The sequence below is a fragment of the Ambystoma mexicanum genome, chromosome 13 (assembly GCF_040938575.1).
Source record: "Ambystoma mexicanum isolate Mex_15411 chromosome 13, UKY_AmexF1_1, whole genome shotgun sequence".
Taxonomy (NCBI): domain Eukaryota; kingdom Metazoa; phylum Chordata; class Amphibia; order Caudata; family Ambystomatidae; genus Ambystoma; species Ambystoma mexicanum.
Window position 1 is genome coordinate 489,695,388 of NC_090938.1, and position 23,005 is coordinate 489,718,392.

Here is a 23,005-nt window from a genome sequence, read left to right on the forward strand (position 1 = left end):
GTTAGGATTTAAAAGTGAAGGGTCTATTCTTCTCTGAATAGACTTAAGGATGGGGATGGCCTGAGCAACCGGCCTCATTTCTCCCACTAACTCTGCGAAGTCCCTCTCCTCTTGAGCACCCTGTGTGTCAATGTGGAAATGTTCTACTGCTCGGGACAGAACTTCATTCAGGAGAGGCCGATTGTCGACGGGGGAAGTCGGTAATCGGGGGTTCTTTCTCTACCGGGGAATCTACTCTGTAGGTGTCAGGGTCTTCCTCTCCCTCTTCTTGGTCCTCATCATCCCCATAGTAGCCCGTACCAGTTTGCTCTTCCAACATGCCCAAATCTGGGTCCTCACAAAAGGATGAATCCCCTTGATATTGGGAGTAGGGCTGTATATAGAAGGGGTCCGAAGACCGTGTTGGGGCTTCAAACCGGGACTTCTTACTTGGAGGTATTGGATCCTTAGAGCCTGAGGGTGCTGACCCGTCAGGAGTATAGGAGAGAAAGTGTTCAGGGTTTTTTGTGTAAAAACCTGCCAATGAAGACATCCTTGACATAACCCTGTCTATGTCATCATTAGACCATTCTCTAGAACTGGGAATGACCCTTTCTGGGGCTTTCTCCACCTTATCCTGACTAGACTTACTGGTTTTAGCAGGTGTCCTTGGGATAACAGAGGACTGGGACTTGTCTGTCTGTTTATGAGGAGTGGGAAGTTTTTGAGGTGTGTGAGGAGGCTGAGACTGCTTCCTCTGTTGTTTACCCCCCTCCCCGTGGGCGGAAGAGTGTTTTCCCTGTTTTTTTGGCCCTCCGGAGCCTTCCGATGCCTGGCGTCGAGGTTCGGGGGTAGTGTCCCTATCTTTACAACGTGGAGGTAGGGACTCGGGAGCCGCCGTTACGCGGTCTGCGGGCGCCGACTCCTGGAGTGCGGTCTGGGGATGGAAGTCGGCTTCGTCTTCAGACGATCGAACTTCCGTTACCTTGGGGAGCGAGGCACTCTTGGCAACAGTGGATGAATGCCTGGGTCATGCGGCGATCTAGATCGAGAACGCCCAGAGGACACCGTTTCAGACTGTTCTCTATATGCCTCTTTTCCGAGAATTCGACGTGTGCGTCGAGTCTCGGTTGGACTTCATGTGCTTTGTGGAAGTGCAGTGGGTAGCGCTTGTGTCGCCAAGGGTCTTCCCCATAGCCACTGCTGGACGACCTTCCGAGGTCGGGGACTTGCGCTCGGCTGTCTCCCGACTCCACTTTGCCCTCGCCGTCTGAAAGCACAGCGTCGCTGAAGGCGCCCTCCGCTGCCATGGCCTCCTGACGCCTGGCGTGGTGGGCCCAACGCTTGATCGAACGGTCGTTAAGTGTTTTCGGTTTAAACCTACTACACGCTCTGCAGTTCGCCTCAGGGTGGTCCCTCGGCAAGCAGAGATTGCACGTGGCGTGCCTGTCGACCCAAGGGTACTTGCGGTTGCACTTGGGGCAGAATTGGAAAGGGGTACCCTCCATACGCACCTTGTGGCAGCGGGCTAGTAAGTGTAGGAATATATAAGAATGTACCTATATACCAAATGAGTGTAGAGTATGTCCACCTCCCACTCTCCCTACTTGCAGGGCCGAGGCCAGAGGCCTTCCAAGGCCCGGGCCGAAGCCAGAGGCCTTCCGAGGCCCAAATCCGTCGTGCAGCTGTCGACGATCGAATTCTTCTCCGGCCCGGCGTCGAGTGTGGAAGTTCGGTGACTCGACGTTGGGGTGGAGAAATGGGTAAATATAACAATATTTAGCAAAAGTATGGCTAAGGCCAGTGAACTCTGCGAAATGTTTCCGACCAGTATGGCGGAAAAACAAATCTGAGGGTCCTACATGCGTGAGGGATCATGGGTACAGTGGACGTCACACTAGGGATAGTATTACTGGCACGCCCATTTTCAAGTTTCGAAAAACAAACCGTAATACTCCGCAGCTTCCACTAGATGTAGGCCTATGCACAGCATGTGATCTACATGAACTTTACATATAGGTACTTGTGACCTTTGGGTACCAGCCCCATACTATCTTAGGGTTGGACTACATAAGATTGGGGGAAATGCCAATTGTGCTTCTTCTGACTATTTTTACCCATTTTCCTTGCATTGGACTACTCATCTGTTTAACACGGGTGACTAATTTGGTTCTATGAGATATTCTCGAATATTAAAGGCTGCAGACAAAAAATACATTTTCTTTCAACCTATTTGGTGCAGCCTTTAATATTCTAATGCTCTCTTTGCACCCCCCCCCACCCTCACCCCTGAAACCAGGGTGCAGCGGGGGTTCAACCCCCAATCCCCACCTTTAATGCCGCCCGTCTCTCCCCCTAACCATCCCTGCTAAACCCCTCTCAACATATAAACACACACACAGAACCAGACACATCTTCTCCGTAGCCACTCCCCTCCACACTAAAAACACTACCCCACAACATCCATACAGACAAGCAGACAAACACTTACACAACTGCCAACTTCCATCTTGCCCTTCCCGTCCCATCGTGTGCAACAGCGGTGTGACAGATTTAGAAAGAGCGCTCTGAGCGATCTCAGAGCGGTCTTTCTAAATCTTTTTTTTTACCACTACTAAAAGGGATTTTCAGTCTATACTGAATAATTCTTATGCAACTATTCTGTGTTTGTATGTTATATATTTTTAATTGATTTATTGGCCATTTACAATGCGCCTATACAACCAAAGGGTGTTTCATGGTGCATCAAGACAAGGAAGGGAGGGAGGGAGAGGAAGGGAGAAAACAACAATGCTTTTATGCTGAATACATTTTGTACACAATAACATTCCTACTAGGTCTTGAAGCATTCGGAACACGCAAGTGCCGTAACGAGAGTGACGAATTGAGAGGAGGAGGGGAGGTGAAGTGGGAATGAATAGGGAAGAAAGACAAATATTATTCCTACTAGGTCGTGAAACAATTTGGAGGGTGCAAGTGCAGTGACAGAAAAGAGAGGTTAGGGGGAGGAGGGGAAGTGAAGAGGTAACGAAAAGTGAAGGAGTCAAACAATAGCGTTCCTACTAGGTCGTGGGACAACCTGGAGCATGCAAGAGCAGGTGGCGGGGAGGAGTGGAAGGAGGAGGATGGTGAGGAAGGGTAATGCTAGGTGGGAGAGAGGAGAATGCAACAAAGTGCAAGTGAAAAGGTTCAATTGCACTAATGGGGAGAGGGTGCACAAGTGAGTGCTAGAGGACAAGAGGCTGGAACAATGGAGACAATGTTGTCATTGGAGTTCAGGAGGAGCAGGGGAACACCTGGTGGATGAGATTCTCACAGCAGGACCATCAGAGACCTCGGCAGTTGATGTGGGAGAGAAGAGGAGAGTAGGAGGAAGGGGAGAGGGGTTCAAGGGAGGCCTGAGAGCAGGTGAGGGAGAGGCACAAATCAGCTACAAAATAGCAATGCAATCTAGAATCAGGTGTCTAGAATAAAAGGAAAAGACTAAGGGCCTGATTCATGGAAGTGTTTTATAATGGCGCAATCCCATGGGAAAACGTTCCATGAATCTAGCCCTAAGTGTCAACAGGCCTAGGTTTCAAACATACAGCAGAAAAGGCAAAACGCCTAGATACAAATTTCCTGGAGTGCCTAAATGCCTGTGAAAAATAACAATTGAGGGCAACATACACCAGACTAAAGCAATTGGTAAAAAGGAGTAATTGCCATAAACCGCCGTTCCTGGTCCTTGTGGTCGGCATGTGGACATGCCCCGCATTTCGCGGGTGCCATAGTTTCCTCCAAGATGGTGCCTGTGGTCTCATGCGGAAGCCCTTGTGGTCTAGTGTTCAGCCCGCATTCACAAACTGGTCCGCTCTTTCGGTTGCCTTGCATAACAGAAGCGGCTGTTCGCAGGCAGATGCGTCTCAACGCAGGTACATTATTTTCCCTGCTCAGCGCCCCCAACTCCTTTCCTGGTTTACGGTCCTTTTTCGGTCCTGGTGTTCTCCTGTTTTTTTTCCTTGTCCCTTCATTCCCCCCTCCCCACCCTCTGGTTCTCCTGCTCCTCCTGGCTCCCGCGTACCTTAACGTTGCTGCGGTCATTCTACTACCACCAACTGTGTACCCCGCCTCTTCTCTGGGACCTTGTTTTGGCAGTTCTACTAATTGGACACCCATTTTGAGAACTCTTGTTCAGACTCCCGATTACTGCTACAGCACCGGCCGCATGACTCCCGGCACAGTATTTTTCCTTACCCTTTGGGGGACTTTTTCTCCTGTGCTGATCGATTGGCCTTAACCTGCGGGTGTCACCGTGCCTGGGCTTACACCATTGGGGCAGCATGGTGTCAGGAGAGTCTCGTCCATGTCTTCACGACACACGATCAAGAAAGAAGACAGGCAAGAGACCCACTGACAGCAAGACTTCCAAAGTGAAGGCACAGGTGAATGTCAGTCCTGTTTCCGGAAGTAATAAGAGAGGTTGGATAGTTTAATAGGGAGCAGTAATGGCTGTTCCCCATGGCCGCACCTTCCTTACCATGTCAGTAGCGGCTGGCTGACAGCTGTGCAAGGGAGTGCTAGAGGAGAAGAGGGGTGCATCCACGATACGATCTTCCAGAGGGCACAAGGCCCAATCAGAGGGTCAGAGGGGCGGTGCGGGAGGAAGGAAACAAGGAAACTGGTAGGGGTGGCAGCAGGGGATAGCGCAGCAGAGTATGCTAGAGGAATTGGAAAAGAACTAAAGAGATATATGGTTTTGATAGATTTACATTTGCATTTCACTGCATATTGCCTTTTAGAAAACCATATACACTAAAAGGACAGTGCCATGCTATTTTACCATCTTATATTTTGGCTCCCTTTATGCCCTCTAAGGGCTGAAATTGCCCTATATGGGATGCTCATTCCCAGGAAAAGCCTCAGCTGACTGATGTGCAGACTGGTGTCTGATGCCAATCGACATCCTGCCCAAAGGGTCTGTTGCTGAGCAGATGTAGTGGCCAAAGGCTGTCTGATTGGATAGCCCCTGCAGTTTGAATAGCGCATTTCCTTAATATTGGTGGGTTCAGGGGTGACTCCAGTTCAAAATTAGGATAAAAGGATGCCTCCTGCAGCCATTTTTCAGATCATCATTGAAGCAAAGAACCTTTCTGTTAGGCAAGATTGTATGCAGTACCCTTTGGGTGCACTACAATAACCTTGACTTCCTGGCAAAAGGAACCTAACCTTTGGTATAAGTCTGAACTACACAGGTTGGTAGTATGGCTGACCAGCAAGGCTTATCTCAAGAGGGGTCAATGTGAGCAGTAATATTGTGACAGAGTTTCACAGTAGCAGTTATCCAAATAAACACTTACACCCAAGGTTTCTTGATAAAACAATTATTAATTTGTCAGTTGTATAAGCCTTCTTCAGAAGGGAACAATACATGTAACACTTATTATACACTTCAAAACACACAGTTTCTCTAAATCAGATGATACTCATTGGGGATGGCACACACACACTTCCTACACCCTCAGGTGACTTAATTAGCTAGGACAGTGTGGCCATTGATTTATCACTGGTACATCTAGAGCAATACTGAGTTTGGTGTAAAAGAGAGAACAGAGGAATAAAACAAAGGTTAACAAATAAGTCACAAACAGGAAAGTAGTTTTAAAAACCTTCAATGTCAAATAAGTTTAACCCTTTCCTGGGGGAAATGACAAAGCACCAAATCAGAGGTAAAGAGGAGTCTCTCAGGGAGCCAGGATGTTAGGGAGAATCTCATAAATGTGCTAATTCCCTTCACCTTAGAGACCCCCAGCAACTTTGCTGGATTTTGAGGACTTGATTTTTTTTTACCTGGAGAGAGTGTGAGCCTTTTTCCCCACTCTTTCATGCATTTTGATGTGCGTTTTACTCTTGTGTTCTTTGATTATGGGGTTTTAGATAACTCCATAGGCATCATCTTTACATGTGTTTGTGAAGTAAGCCTGCCTGGACATCCTCTCAGAGCTGACTGTACTTCCACTGCTGTTGTTGCTGGAACCTAAGTGTCTGTGCGAGGAACACAAGATTGTGTGTGTTGCTTTGAAGTCGGACCCGAGCACCAGAAGATCCTCCAGACTTCCCTGATGCAAGATTGACCAAGCCTGAGTCACCTCAACAGAGTGCTGGACACTAGAAGCAAGGAAAGTCTGAAGTGGTATCCGAGAACCACAGTGTTGCTATTTTCTGTCAGACGCGAGGAGCTGAAACAGCGAAGTGCAGCGGAATTGAAGTTTACCCATTGCTGCCGCTGACCTTCCCATTGCAGAGCAGGAGTCCCCAGATGTCCTCCCCCTTGTCCCCACGACTGAGGCCCAGGAACACTAGGATCTACAGAGCTGTACAGGAATAGGAGCCAGCTGGAACCATTTCTTCTAACCAAAGGTACTGTAAATTTAAGAGGACTTACCTCTTGCGGTGCAGCCTTACTTGTTCTAAGTTGAGACTGGTCTTGGTTGCCCCTGCAGAGCTGCTTGCAGCTTTGCCCCTCACAAACATCACAGCTAGTGGCCCTTCAAGTGAATCTTATTTCTACAAACATTTCTAAAAACATTGTGCACTACTTTAACTCACCTGCAAAGAAGATCTTCAGTTCCCCTAAAATTTGTTCAATTAAAATTGGCTGTCCAGGCTCTCTGAGAGACTCTTCTTCCATCTGACTGTGCCTTTCCCTTTTCCCCCAGGGAAAGTGGATGGTTCAAAAAGTACTGACCAGTTTATGAATTATTTGTTAATCTTTGTTTTATTCCCCAATCCAACCTTTGCACCAAACTCAGCATTGCTCTAAATGTACCAATGATAAATCAATGTCCACAGTATCCTATCTATTTAAGTCACCTGAGGGTGTAGGAAGTGTGTGTGCCTTCCCCAATGGGTATCATCTGATTTACAGAAACGGAGTGTGTTTTGCAGTATATTATAATTGTTACACGTTTTGCTCCCTTCTGAAGAAGGCTTGTATAACTGACTGTTATATAAATGAATCAAGAAACCTTGAGTGTGTTCATTTGACTAACGCTAACGCTTGCTGTGAAACACTGTTACAACCCTACTGCTCACAATGACCCCTCTTGAGATAAGCCTGGCTGCTTAGCACACTACCAACCTGTGTAGTACAGGTGTATACCAAAGGTTGGGTCCCTATTGCCAGGATGTCAAGGTTGCTATAGTCTTCCAAAGGATACTGCACACAATCTTGCCTGACAAACGGCATACAGTTGGGGGGTTCCATAGACTTCTATGGAGGAAAAGCAGAAAATAGAAAATCTTTCTTAACAGAACCGAGACATAGTTGCAGTGCCATAGGTCTCTTCTCGTTCCTAACATTCATACTATGAAAACCTCTCTTGTCCAACACAAAATGTATGCTTGCACAAGGACTATTCGATGTGAGGTGCATCTTGAGACTCTTGCTGGCTAATATTATGAATGCAATCACAACTTCTGAAAAATTGTGAAAACTTTGTTTTCATCTTTGAACTGTCTAGTCCCTTCTGGCGAAGGACCAGTACCAAGAGGCGATTCAGTTCAGCGTGCACTAACATAACAGGCCTACATGCTCCTTGATTAGGAACGTGCAATGTGGAGAGAGATGAATAGTGGGATGGTGTTAGGCAGGAGAGGTGAAATATAAGAATGTTTTAGATGGGGACATAAGAAAAGCAGACATATGGGGATATTAGAATGTAATAATGGGCTGAGGTGACATTAAAAGCGGATGACTTGTGGAGGTGTTATGACAGGGCGAGGTAACCTTAGAAAGGCATTGTGTGTGACAAAAAGATGTTGAAAGACATTAGGTGGGATGAGGTGGTGTTAGAAAGATGGGTCTGGTGATATTTGGGGTGTGAGGTGGTATTGTAGGGGGTGGGTGAGGAAAGATAACAAGGTTAAGGTGTAAAGTGGGATGAAGTGATATTAGGATAGTATTAGATAGCACAAGACGATAGTCAGAAGAGATTAGGAGGCAAAAGGTGAAATTATGAGGGTCACCTATGTGGGGCAGAGTGTTAAATTGGAAGGTGTTATTAGGTGGGGCACTTATGCTAGAAGCTTTTAGGTGGGCTGAAGTGTTATTGGGTAGTGTGAGCCGAAACTGGAAAGTGTTTGGTGCCGCAGGGCGATATTGGATTGGATAAGGTGAAAGTGGAAAATATTAGGTGCATGAGAGAAAGTAGGTGGTGCAGAAATATATGTTCGAGCAGAGCACTTGGGCGGAACACAGAAGTTCCGTACTGCAAAGGTATTATGTGGGGCAAAAATTAACAGTTAAAAGAGGTAACCACAGGGCTCAAAATTAAGATTGGATAAGCAGGAGTTACATGCAGCGCTGCTCCTGCGTATCTAGAATTAACCAGTCACTAGGAGCTACTACTGGGACACAAGGAGCTGGTGCATAGCGTTTCACAAATTCAACTTCCACATAAAATGCAAAAATATAATTGTAAACATTATCTATGAACACTTCTTCTTTAAATGTCATATAGATGTGTCCCAATGTTTATTCTTAGATTGTCCCAAATGGAGAGTTAAATTCACATAGTTCTGTTTGTTCGGCATCAATTGGCTCGGGGAGCCAAAAATGTGCTCCTGGTAACCGTTTGTTTAAGATAACCAGGCTCTTCTAGGCTATAGGCAGGAGTTAAATAGCTCCCAGCTCCCCTCAATTTCGAACCCTTAAGTGTGGCATAGGTATTATAGCCAACATATTGGTTTTGCTTCTTACCGGTCCCCAGACGGTGACGCAATCCTCCATGTTATCACGAAAGTTGTTAGGCTCAAAGGGGTGCCAGTATGTGAACCTCACTGGGGTGCCATCTGACCACTCAAAGTTCATTTGCAGCTTGAGGTCATTCAGCCCAATCCAGAACTCCTTCACATCTAAAAGGTGGAGGCAGAGAGAGAGAGAGATCAGGGAACAAAGTCAGAACTGCAACTCCCAGGTCACACGAATCAGAACAAAAAGCCTATTGCGGACCAGAGAACACTAACCATTTTTACAAATGCCTTTAGGCCCGAGAACATGGGGGCGCGGGGGGAAACAAAACACAGTTTTCCCAGTTGTCAAATACTTTATTGCGGCACAAGCCATGAAGGCGAAAATCAGCAAATAAAACAGAGTCAGCACCACTATACAGTATCAGTAAATTGATGATCATATTTTAAAGTTAACCCACAACATAATGAATTAGTAAAAAGAAAATAAAACTTAAAAAAACAAATATGTTACAAACATATAGAATGCGAGTGGAAAACTGTAACTTAAAGCCGAAAATTAAAACAAGGCAAAAATACCATGTTGAAGAGATTTTGTTGACAATTTCAGTGCCACTGTTAAGTGCTTGTGCAAAGCCCTAAGCCAGTGATTTGAGAAAATAAATAGTGCAGGTCTACACATTCTGATACCCCTAGATTTCAGGAGTGGTATTCAATGTAGAATTCCTAATGTTTTTGTTTTTAAGGCTGAATGAAATCAAAGCAGCATCAATTCCCAAATGTTGGGACAGAAGGGGCATAGTGCTGTTCTCTCATGATGCCCTTTCCAAATCACCAGAGTTCAGCCCCGTAGGGAATAGATTGAACCTAAAACGAATTACAACAAATCTGTCTCAAACCTTTGACCCATAACCATGGCGCTCTGTAGATTTTGTCTGGCTAATATCTATGGGGAATAATTCAACAACTCAAATTCAAATAATTTGACTCTGGATGGTACTTTCTTGAACACAACAATTTTTCTCCGGGGTCTCTGGGGTTTTCTACCAAATAGAAACATTTTAGCTGATGCCACTGATTTATAACATACTTGTAAATCCTTACATTATTTTCTCTTGAGCAACATCTCCTCCATATTTTATGGACCAACAAACTTTTGGCTTTTGTTTTTGCACTTCGTCCTGACTTTTTGCCGGTCAGTACTGGGAAACTTTGCATGCCTTAGCCTTCTGACACTGTTCCTGTTTGGGTACCTTTAACATTGCACAATGCATCTTCCAATGTAGTGCAAGAGGGGTTTCTTTTGTATGACCCTACACTACACTCAAAGGGATGTTTTGTAACTTTTAAATGTGCCCAAAGAAAAGCCGGTGTCAGCAGTTACTTTTTCACTATTTTTACTGTATATTTTTAGCTTCACCACGTTTGGCTACTAACTGTGATTAGTGTCCCAACATGGCCGCGCCACAAGGTTTTCGCTTGTTCTTTTGGCCATGTTTTTTGGCCTCCTTCCTGCCCTGCCAGCTCAGGAAATTCCTTTTTTGGTCATGTACTTGCCCGGGAAAGCCTGGTTTTCACAGGCTAGTGCAAGGCATGTATTTTGCAAGACAGGAAGTGGGTTGGTACTGGCTGGTCCCAATACACAAACTGGTTTTTGTAGGTCTGGAGTGTATGCATGAGTTTCACCAACAGTGGACTCTGATTGGGCCCCTGCTGGGGTATGTGAGGGGCAGCTCTTCATCGTTTGGCTTGAGTTTCTGTGCTCACCTGAATTTTTCCTTAGGAAGAGGAGTCCTGCAGCCATTCCCTAGAGATCCTGTGAGAAGCCAAGTATCCTGCATAGCCATGAAGACTTCAGAAGACCTGCTGCAGTCCCGGTGGAGCCCTGTCTGGCTAGTGATCTTAGAAGACCTTCATCTGTGCTTTGACCCGTAGCAGTGGTGGGAACAACCATTCTCCACTTCTTCTGGTTACTCGTTAAATTGAAGCCTTCGTAAGTGTGCCTGGGTCATCCATTCATTTGGCCAGCTCCAGTTTATGCTACCACGGTATAAGAGTTGTTCTGTGTTTCGGCTTAGAGATTGAGGGGTTGTCAGCTTGTCCTACACAAGTCCTTCCTGCGAAATTCCGACATCCTACTAGCATCTATGAGGACCGACTTGGACCACAACATCTGTGTCCCCTGCGGTCACCGTGTAACAGTGACTGTCCCTGAAACTAGCGCTCTTGCATCTGTGAGACCGTCCTGAAGAGTCCTGCACTGGTGCCTGCTGCCGTTACGCTCACTTGGCTCCCACAGAGGCGTCGATCTGAACTGGACAGCTGCGGTCTCCACCAATGTGACGCCAAGGGCCGAGATGACGGACTGGACTGGGCCACCTAGCTTCATTTGCTTGGCCCGTAGGAATATTCTTCTGCAAATGGAGAAAGGGAATTAACCAGGCGTGGAGTTGAGCGTAAATCCCCCCCACCCCCGCTGTTCTCCCCACAGATCACCTTTGATGTCCCCTCTTATAGTCTCACCTGATGGTTTGAAAAGATGTGCTCTCCATCCTGCATTGAGCGCAGGGGCGCGTTGATAACCAGTTGCTTCACTGGCTCAAAGGAATTGGTGAGTTCCAGAACAATATTGACTCCGAAAAGTATGTAGTTCGTAAGAGTTCACATGTCTGACTTTCACTCTTGTCCGATTCCTTGCAGATTGCAGCTTGACCCTAGTGAAGAGTTCCTCGTGGTCGCTGACGAAGTTCAGGTAAGGATTTGGCTTATCCTACACAGTTCAATAAAATAAGACCAGAATGTAACCTGTGGCTTGCTCCCTTATTCAGGTGTGGAGAGAAAATATGAAGTTCGGGGAATAATGCCTCCGGTGGTAAAATTAGGTAAGTCTATTGTGGTGAGAAGAGTTCCCCTTGTTTGTCCTTTCGTCTCACCTTGTTGTCCTTTTGTTCCCCTTAGGGGCCGGGGTACGGCGAGGATGCACTGGAGACTGCGCCGACCCGTGAGGAGGAATAGTACCCCCGGCGGTAATCAGGTAATTCTATGGGGGTAGTTACTATTGCCTCTATTCCCTTGGCTCACCTTTGCTGTTCTTGTGTTCCCCTTAGGTGCCAGAGTGCGGCGGGAACGTGCAGAAGGATGCAGTGGATCGTGAGGATGCTGCGAAGGCCGGTGAGTTCAGCGCGGCGCTGCCGCAGGCGAGGCGGCGCGCGTAAAATGCTTCTTCCAGCTCGAAGGCGCGGTGGATCCGGAATTCAGGTAAGGATCGAAGGTTTTGCTCTTATTCTAACCTCTTCTTCTGTTCCTCCCTTTTTCTAGGAGCTGCAGATTCGAGGCAGACGTGGCAGAAGACTGGATGCAGGCTTGCAGACACGGTGAGCGTTACGCTGCTGGATGCAGAATAACGCGAAGCGTGTGCTGCTCTTCGGTCGTGGTTTAAATAGCCTCCAAAGTAGTCCCAGGTAAGTATTCCTCCCCAGCCCCACCCGAGTAAAAAATAGTCCCTAGGTAAAATAGTCCCTTCCAAGCCTCCTTTGGCTTGGAGCTCTGCAGCATGGTCTGCATCAGGTAAGCTTGCAGCATGGTCTGCATCAGGTAAGCTCTACTCTATGAGCCTGGCGCCTATGGCGCCAGGACCGCACCCAAACAGCTCCTAGCAGGGATTTTTGGGCTTGCTCAAAATAACTTGATGCCTGCTTCTGGGGTTGCTGGACCTGGTCTGGTTCCCCGGGGGTAGGCATCATGACAGCTGCATAGTTTGTCGAGAAGAGCTTGCACCAAGCTCCTTTACCCAACCCAATCTCTTCTTGCACCCGCAGTTCCTGGGCTTCTTCGACCGGAACCAACAGGGGGAAAACCGACCTCCGGTGACCCGGCAACGACCTGCCAAGTCGTATTCACTAGAATATGTCCTATTCTGACTCCTCCTAATTCTTTCATACTCCCTAAAACTATTGGAAACTTTGTGAAGTTTTGGGCACAAGGCCCCATAAAACGTAGGGATTGACTTTGCAAGTTAGGGCTGATATTCATGTGGACTGTTGGTGTAATTACCATTTACTTATCTTTGCTTTCAGGTATTGGGTGTGGTGAACTGAATGTTTTACACTAACTCACTGATTATATTTATGTATTTTACATTTCAGTATTGTATGATGTTACTACCTGCTTTTAGTCATTTTTCATAGTGTGTTATTTGGCCATAAATAAAGTATTTTTGTACTTATCTGTTTAAGTGTAATCCTTGATTTTCACTGTGTTGGGCTCATTGTGGTCCCCTTACCACACTCACTCACTCGCAAGACTTACCCTTGACCACTTCTCCATGCTACCTTGATTGGTTTGACTACAGCTCCCAGAGTTCTCCCTGTATACCATAACTCGGTTGGCTTCCTAAACAATGTCCTCCAGGCCAGAGTTTAGAAATCCAGTCTCACACTAACCCCTGTCTACAGAAAATAGTTACATTGAAATGTCTCAGAATTTGGCTATTTTCAAAGAAAGCTCTTTATTAAAAAAAAGTGTAATAAAAAGCAAGGTTTAAGGAATAAAGAGTTTTTTTTAATGTGTTTTATTTTTTTTTATTTTTTTTTTAAACATAGGGGGTTTAAAAGTCCATCTCTATATAAATGCATAGTTAAGGAGCACTTAACCTGTATGGTAAAAAGATGTAGAGTACTAAAAACCCTAAAGTAAGCCTGCCTGTCGCAACTAATCCTCAACTTGAAATAAAGGTTTCCTGATTCAAAAGTTCCCAAAAAAGTGAGTTTTCAGAATAGCCAAGTCAAATGGTTCAATGAGAATAATACATTTAAAGGCCTTTCCTTTGGTGAAAAGTGGTAAGGGAAAATGATATCGCTTAAAGCCCTCGTCTTAATTAACAAAGTTGCGCAATTCAAAGAGGTCTTCTCTTAGGGTCTCCTCGGGTAGACAAGCATCAAGGTTGCTTATGCAAACAACTCAAACTGCGACCTGTAGTTGTCTTCCAGGTGCTTTGGCAAGGGATCAGCTGGGTCCTGCACTTTAGTTCATAATCTCGGTCCTCTGGATGAGGCATGCCTCACTTTGTTGTTTGATACATTGCCCCAACTTCCTGTTGGGGTCCTGGGTTTTTCTTTTTCTCTTTCTTCCACAGCCTTTAGCTTCGGCCCTCTCCCACTTCCAGGGGTCTTTTGTGCCCAAACTTCTGTTGGGGTAAATTCTCCTTTCTTTTTTTGACCTTACTCAGTATTCTTTTCAGGGGTTCTGACCTTCCCTGGTATTCCTGAAGGGATTCTCGTCAGTTCTTCTGGCTTCTATCGCCTACCCCCTCCTTTGGGTATTCTCACTTCTTACTAGGCGGTCTTTTTCTCTGCAACCTTCACTTTCCTTTTGGTTTACCCCTCTCCTCTTCACGGGATTTCGCATTGCTCCTCTTTCAGGAGTCTAATCTTTTTTTCATCCACTTTTTCTCTCGCTTTGCCCCTCACGTGTTCGGAGGACCTGATTTGTGACACTCTCCTCTTCAGAGGGTCTTTGCTTATGCCCCTCTTCTCTCTATACAGGTTTTGGTTTGCCCCTCTTCTCTTCAGGGATCCTGCTCTGTCCTGGTCTCTATACCAGACTCATAGTGAGGCTTTGCCTTAGCCTCTTCACCAGGATTCTCAGGCGGGTCAGCTTTTCAACCTTTTGGGCTTAGGTGGCGCTGTAGAGGTACTCCCCTAGTGCCACTGTGTCAATCATAAGTGCTCCAGGGTAGTCCAGGCTCCTTCACACAGGCATCAACCCCCACTCCTTCAAGATATAGCTCCTTTTCATGCACCAGGATCCGGAGAAAAGTACAGGGAGCATATCCCAAATAGATAAATTCAGAGTGAGCTGGCTCTGCTTTTATAGCCAGACTCCACCTCATCCTGTTGATTGCTAATTGGTGGAAAGCCCTGCTTACTGGATTGGGTGACACAGGGGTTCCACTCTGGTCCTCCTGCGCTATGCTCTCTCTCTCTCTCTCTCTCTCTCTGGATTGTCCACTTTAAAGTCCTGTTTCAATCAAGGTTTCACTTTCTTGTATTCTTCTTTTACCCTGCACCTCTTTAAAATATTATTTGTCTTGTCCTTGGGCTCAGGTTATTTTATTAATTTAGGTACACCCTTACATTCCCCAATGTTCCTCTATAGCAGGGGTCTGCAACCTTTGGCTCTGCAGATATTGCGACTACAATTCCCATGATATCTGTTTACGGACTATGCTGGTTAGGAATTATGGTAGTTGTAGTCCAAAACATCTGGAGAGCCAAAAGGTGCAGACCCCTGCTCTATGGGGATATGAACCCACATCAACCCACAGGTTCTCTAGTGTTCCAAACAACCAGCACTGTATAAATGTATTTGTATTACTTTCTAGGGTTCCCTTTTATCCCAGGTAATGGTCATACCTTTACCTTGGGTGTGGCATGGCCCATCTATGGCCCTTTTATGGTTTATCGTCTAAATGTTACACTTACAGTGCACCAGTGTCAGTATACCACAATGTATTCTCTCCAGGTACCTAATGCGACTAATTGTATCTCACTACCAGCCTACCTTCTCCCTTGACAGAAGGCAGAGTCCTCTGTAATTAGTACCTTGAGAGAGTTTGCTCCATCTTGTGGTTGGAAACCCTGTCTTTCCATTAGATTCAATGGTTCAACATAAATCTATCAGGGTTGTAGAAAAATATCCCTAACAGTATATAGAAGTGCATTACCTAGGGGGAGTTAAATTGGCAGATAATTTAACCAAAACCCAGGAGGTCCACCTAAAGTCAGAATACAGTTAATTTGCATAAGAACTACGTGGTCTCCATACACTCCTAGAAATAGGTGGAAACTAAAAACCAAAGTTAAATACTGCAACACTCATACATTTGTATAGAAACCAATACAGTGCTGCGATGCATTACTTTGAAATCACAAATCAGGATTACTAGCTAAAAATCAGTTTTTTGGTGTAAACCAGGAACCTACAAAATATGTTCAGCTAAATACCATTTTCAGTCACTTTAGGATGAGTTTAAAAGTTTGTAAAAACGTTTTCCCATAGGTATTAACTGGACAAAATCCAAAGGCATGCCACAGCTATGGAATAAAACAAGCTAGGTACTTGTTATATCCCAGATGTGCAACCAAAGAAGCAACCAGCCAGAGGGAACACCAGATGAGAGACCCCCTTGAAGAGCTCCAGCTCCAGGCTGTAGAACCAGCCATCCGGAGAAAAGGGGATGACTGACAACTCAAGCCAATGGAAATCGATGGTGATTTGTGGAAGAGGGGGCCCACAACACCCTACTACTCCCAGCCTAAGGGACTTCCTTAAGACTAGTCCAAGGATTACATCTGGATGAATGGACAAGTTCTTTTGGCACCACTCATTGAGGATTCAGCTTGGAAACTACAGGAAAACGTGGTATTAAGGTAGATTTTCAAAACCAAACCTGGGAGGGTTCCTGAGAGGTCATCCATTAGGAAAGAATTCCTTTCTGCAACTTTCCCTCCATAGTTTCCAATGCAACCCCATTCCTTTTGCTTTGTTATTGATCCGGTCCTGACTTTTTTAAGGGAAGTAAAACCTTTAGCTTCACATCCCTTTTGCCCATACGTTAAAGGGAAAACGATCATTCTTTCAGACTATCAGTAGTGGGAAACATGGTTTTAACATTGCACACAGCATTTTACCATGCAATGCAATGGGGCTACTTTTGAATCACCATAGCGTTTTATACAGAGGATTTGTGGTTACTTTTATGTGCTTTGAGGGTGTAGGAGCAAGTCTCGGACACAAAGGTGGCATGTTGATTGGAAAAGACTAATTAATAGCAAACACGGGGGGTTCTAACTAACCCTACCTCTAAGAGGGGTTTCCCTGCCTCAACAAAACCTGCTAATGAAACTGTCGGAATGTCCAAAGTAAAGTTTGCCATCCTGTGTCCATATCCTAATTCATCCCTCACAAGCTAAACTCAGCATAGGGTGAAAAGGGAACACTCATTGTTGTCAACCTGCAGCCCAGCTTTGTATTTCCAAATAAAAGTTGCAAAAGGTGTAGAAAAGCAAAAATATGATCCACAAGACTCAAGTCATCGATTCCCTTCTCTGGAGTCTTTCCCAGCTTTATCCAAACTGCCTATGTGTCTTTAATTGTCAAGATAGGTCCTTATCTTTACTTGGCAGACCCGACTCCCATGCCGTGCAACAAGGAAGAATAGCCTGTAGTCCTTTTCCAAGCTGTCTTGATGGTGCCAGGCCCCTTGTGAGCAGACTCGGCTCACAGGTACTGCGATGAAGAATAACGTGGTTATCTCTCCCAAGCTGTGCTGAAGGACCCAGACCCTTTATGAGCAGACCAGACTCCCAGGTTGTACATGCAATGAAAGCAATTCATTCAATTGTACCCAGTTGCCCTTCAATTCAAATGTCTTTTAGAAGAACAGTCCTTGGGAAAGCCACCATCCATAATTGGTCTTCCTCGACTACAATGCACACTTGGTTTAACCTACAACTGTTTTTATGCCATCTATTGGTCCACAATCCAATTTCTCATCCATAATTTTGTCACAGTCTTGTGTTGGAGGCGGGCAGAATTGCAAATTCCGGGTTAGTCTGCCTTACTTTGCAGGCCCCCTATGCATTTTGTTGCCTTTTTTCATTTTGCTTTCATTGGGACGTCAACTGCGTTTCCGCTTTCATTGCAACCCCTTTTTGATATGCTGTCCTCTTGTCTGGCTCATCACTGTTTTGGTGCGTCTTGCTGTCTCAGTGCTATCTGTGTGTTTGATGTCTTAGATGAGGTTGTTATACTGTCTCTGCTGCCCTGGTTGCCCCTTTATGCCGGGCATCATACAACTTTTCAAAAGTGGATCATCTCTTCGGTGGCAGGATGATTGGACTACAGATTTTTTGTCACTGGGGAGGTGTACTTCTTGAGTGTTGATGAGTAATTTATCGGCTCTCCTTGTGTTAATTTTCCCTGAATACTTGTACTAATGTTTGTTGAATTTGTGGCTTTCATTATGTCGTTTCTCAACCACATTTTTTGCTTCCATTATGGTGAAATGAGCATCAGTTTTTATTTCATCCACCTGGGGCACTACTTAAGCAACTTCAAAGTCAGCAAAATATTGCCTTCGTTTTGAGGTTATCCACCAGATGCACCACTTCAGCAACTTTCAACCACACCATTAGATTTATTCTGAAAAGTTACCCGTTAGACCCTTTTGGAGCCCTCTAGATAGACCGCCTTCAGTTTCTACAGCGGACAGACACGTTCAAAATTATAGATTTTATATTTATGCAGCAAAGGTCTGTTCCATTGCTTCCATACAGGCATTTAAAAAAGCCTGTATCTTCGAATCAAACAAAATAGATTTTGTAATATTTTGTAAGCGCCTCTCAGGTTTACCCACCTCATCCCCAAATGTTGCAGTACACCTGGAACTTGGCCTTGATTTATGTAGAAGACCATTTTCTTATTGCCCCAGTTATGCTTTTAAATTATGAACAATGACAATGCAGGTTTATCCCAATTATTACTAACATCACTTGAGGCTGCAGGTGTGGCTTTAAAATGCCCTAGTTAGTATACTTTTGCAAATCACTGATTTCTATGAACTGTGAGGGGTCAGCAATGCAAGGAGGACAACTTTTGGTTGATTGTTCAAAATATGCCATTTTATTACAAATGTTATCAAGCGCCTCACTTTGTTGCCATGCTTGGCTTCAGGTAATGCTTGCACACTTGTATATTTGGCAATACTGAAGTTCTATTAGGCTCACAGTATTGTTTACACTTTTTTCTGGCTGTGTGAAAGGCTGGTTTCAGTATCCATTGCGGAATACCAGGTTCACTCTTCGCTTGGGCAATGCTTGCTCCTTCCAACTTCAAACAACAAGGTTTTAACACTTGACTTCTCTTTATGAGCAATTGTTGTCTGCGTTAAAAGATTCAGAAGTCACTCTTCCTCCGAGAATCGTAATTAGGCGCATGCAACCACTTCTTCATGGGCTATACAAAGTTTAACAATTGCTTTCCGTAGCGTTTGCTCTTCACGCGAGTGAAAGAATACCTGATCACACGCGAGTGCTACATTTGAAGTGTCCCATTGGTAAAGACTCAACTAACAACTTTGCCACACTTCTACACTTGCGCAATTAATTATTATGCTGGATACTGTAGTCGGCAGTGCTTGCGCAAGGAATCAGAATGCCAGGTTTAAGTCACCGGCTTCTGTGTCCCTTTCTCAACGTGTTGCACAACTTCTACGACCCTACTTGGGACCCACACCCTTCCTCGCTGAAGGCATCTCCGGTCCAGCCAGCCAATTTAGCCTCTCATTCGCGAGACCAACGGCTTCACAACAGCTCCTCGCCATGGTCTCCGACACGCTTCTTGCTGCACAATCTATGCAACTAGGCTCACATGGGGAAAGGGAGCCTTCCTGCATGCCTTCCACTGTACAGCCTCTGCACATCAGAGATTGGGGGAACAGGACCCTCACAGGACAGGCAGGTGAAATCTGCTGCATTAGAGTCTCGCGTCCCTTTGGTTCTCCTACATCTGCCTGGATTTCCAACACTGTGCCTTCTTCCTTCTGCTACTACTGCATACTGTGAAGGCATCATGAGTAAGACACAGACAACAGGTTCAAGTTAATCAATCTTTTGTTAAATTTAAAAGGCAGGTTGGAGTAAGGCCTAACTTTCCCTATTCTAAGGTGGGATTTCCCTACCTAAAGAAAATCAAGGATAGTCTGCGTCAGGATGTCCAAATCAAATAACAGTCTGTGTGCAAATCCTATACTTGCCCTCACAACTAATTGATTACAATGTGTAGGGATGTCAGCATCAAAATGAAAAGTGTTATATAGTTCTGACTTTCTTCCAGCTCTTCGCTTGTAATCGGCTTCTCCTTCCCCAAGTTCAAAGTAGTTCATACAGCAGAGGGGTTCCCTTCCCCAAGAGTTCAAATCTTCCAACTTTAAAAAAAAACAACAAAAGGGCTTTCCTAGCAACACAGTTCCTTGGAACACTTCCCAGCTTTTTTGATATCAGTATTTTTTACTGGCTTACCTAGATAGGTCTGTTTCTTAATGTTCAAATCACATAAGCATCAGTTACAAAATGCACACTTCTTTAAGGATATTTTCCTTTGCTTCTCCACACAAGGGGGCATTCACTCTAGGTCGCAGTTGTTGGACCACACGGTTCAGCCATTACAGGTCATGCATCCGATGACCCTTCTTGACTTCTTTGCATCAACAATTGGCCACTGCCTTCCTTCGACAGTGTAGCTTGGTTCTTTCATCAGTGGCACACATTTCCAACACTGTTCCATGACATTCTGTGGTATCTACCACATGTACCACCTTTTTTTCACTCCTCTCGCAAGTGCTCACAACTTCCTTTTGCTGTGAGTGGCATAGTGTTTTTAATGTCTTTGTTTGTCCAGTAGGCAAAAGTACTTGTTTCATCATTCAGAATTGCTTTCAAAACTTTCATTTCACTGGGTTTTCAAAAGTACTTGCTTCCGCATTCACAATCGCCTCTTTTACATTTCCCCGCTCAGGTTGCATGAATATATTGCACATATGGATAAAACTGCCCTTTTGCTGTGTAAGGGCCCCCTTTTTGTGGTGGACTCAACGGATGTCTTTCGCAGGCACTTCTGCAAAACGCCAGGCAGTCACAGTCTTGCTTTCCCTATGGGCGTTTCGCTGTAGCAATGCACCAGTATTCCATGGCTTCGCTCCCACCGTCGGCATGCTGCCAGTGGGTTTAGCTTCCTGGCATGAGTCCCCCAGCTGGTGACTTCCTCTTTCTCACAGTACACCCCGGACCTCTGCCTTTCAATTGCCTCCTCTTCCACTGCATTCACTCTGCACCCAGTCTTGGTTCTCCAGCGACGATCGTGCCACAGTGCTCTCCTTCCACGCCAGTGAAGGACGTTTCTTTGCCGTCTCCGCCTTCCTCTCCTGCTACCCAGCTGATCTCCATTAAGCTCTTTAAATATCCAGCGCTGAGGCTTGGAATTATTAGAGCTTGTCCACACATCTTGAAACAAGTCACATTTAGTATGCCTTGACTCGGGACTCCTCTTCGTCCCAGTACGAAAATGGTGTTTGGGGAAGTTTGTTTTAATAAAGGAAGTGTGATATGAGGTTATTTTTAACACGCTTAATACCTAGAGGTTTCTAAGCGCAGACCCGGGGATCGAACCTGTGGTGCTCTGTCGTCTTGCTTCCAAGGCAAGCACGTTGCCCCGAGCTGTCCACCTCAATAACTCTGTTGTCTCATCCTCATCCTAGTACCTGACAGATGTGTGTCTGTATTGACAATATAGGGCTTATACATAGATGTCTCACCCAAATGAGGAGTGTCTTCTTAGTGTTGTGGTGGTGTTTCTGGGGGCCATTTGGGGGTGGGGGCTAACAGTATCCTATAAAGGCTTGAGGGATAGAAGGTTCATTTTGAAAAGGGAATGCAGGATACAATGTCTCACCTAAGGACACCCCCCCAATCCCCAAGTTCCCTCCACCCAGGTGATCCTCCCTTGCATATCCACACCCAGGGTCGGGATCCAAAATCTATGACCTTTCCATGGCCACCTGAGAGGAGGAAAAAGAGGGTAGGGGAGAAGTTAGGACGCCATCAGGTTCCGCACAATACAGTCCAGCCACAGTTCCAGCTCCTTATTGCCTGCATCAGAGGGGGCATTTTTAGCCTCTCAGCTTCCCTCAGGTGTGACCCATCAGGCTTATTTGCCCGACTACTACTACAGCATGACTCTTGAGCCCTCTTCCTCATCCCAGTACTAATGAAATTATGTGACTTGTAGTCCTCAACCACAAAGTTAGTTCTTTTTAGTAACTTTTTGGTTTTAAGGATATATTTATTTCCCTTAAAGTTATTTAAGGATACACCATTAAAAGTTGTTACAGACAAAGGCCATTTATTTAAGGCAATATATTTTAATTCCTTTCCATTATACCTTTGGGATGAGGGAGGATTTTTATTCCGAAGTTCCTTGCATGGTATTTCTGCTGTTAAGGTTTGCTCAGGTTTTATGTCATTTGTACCCAGAGCCACAGATCTTGTATGTGGGTCAGATACATCATAATGACAATAGGCCACTACCTGTTTTGGCAACTTTAAAAGGTCCTCCCTTTTGAAGGACAAATACTGTGTCTCATCCCATGGGATCTCACCACCCTGGGCATTGTCCCCTCCCAGGTGATCCTGCCACAGTACACCACCCGCAATGTCAGGATTAGGAAGTGTCTGCCTTTCCCTGAAAGGATGCTTTAGGCATGGGTTTGGTAAGGGATCTGTAGGATTCATCACAGAACGTAAAGTGTACACTAAATATTGTGTTATTATTTAGTAACTTTGCCAAAGACAACGTACATAAATAGTGGGCGTTATGACGGAAAAGTTTGCAAACACTTGTTAACCAACTAAAATAACAAATCTGGTAATAGATCTCTAGTACAGATTATGAAATGTACTGGTGACCAAGATTATCTGAACTAGTTCCCCTGAGCTGCCCATAAGATAAGAAACAGACTTCGCTTCAATGTCTTCAGGTTAATGCTATGCATGTGAAATGGAACTGTAATACAGTTGTGTTGGATTTTTTCACTTTTTATATAACTGACTGAGTCAATTTTACATGTTCTTTTGTCCATTATATAAGGATATCAGGAAGATATGTTTAATTCCAATTTTATGTGAACATAATATTAAACAACGGAATCCACTAGTATTTTGCTGTCTATTTTGACTTTTGGTGGGTCTGTTTTGCAATTGTCCTATATTTAGCACTTCGATTACAAAATTATTTGAAATCTTGTATTGTTGTAGATTAATATTTTGTTATTACTGTGCACTTATTTTGTGGACCTACTCATATTGTTGGATTCTGTAAACTTTTATGGTCAAATGAAATTACTGAAATAAAGCTACGCATGAGGAGTGTGCAACAAAATGACCCACAATGGCTATCACAGCACTAATAGATGAACCAGTAATGATGATGGAATAAGCACCATAGGAAGGTTTTTAACAGTTTCCTAAAGAACACATAGCAATAATTTCTGTCAGGAAGTGAATTCCACAAAGCCGTAGCCTGAATTTGTTAAGACCGCCCCATACCTTTCTTACGTATATAGCGATGGACTAATGCCAACCTTTTATCACAGGAACCTAACATCCTATTAGGCTGGTACCATTTAATTCTGCTTGCCAGGTAATGTGGTGATGGACTTTATAAAGCACTTTGTGGGCCA

The 23,005-nt window shown here is 45.0% G+C and overlaps 1 protein-coding gene across 1 annotated transcript in view; it reads right to left on the bottom strand.

Annotated features, from left to right (window-relative positions):
• The window catches only part of MRC2 (mannose receptor C-type 2), a 587,074-nt gene that overhangs the window by 298,368 nt on the left and 265,701 nt on the right, over nt 1-23,005 (bottom strand). The window contains exon 8 of the mRNA XM_069634149.1: nt 8,720-8,874. Within this exon, the coding sequence (XP_069490250.1) occupies nt 8,720-8,874 (155 nt within the window). The remainder of the gene's footprint in view (nt 1-8,719; nt 8,875-23,005) is intronic.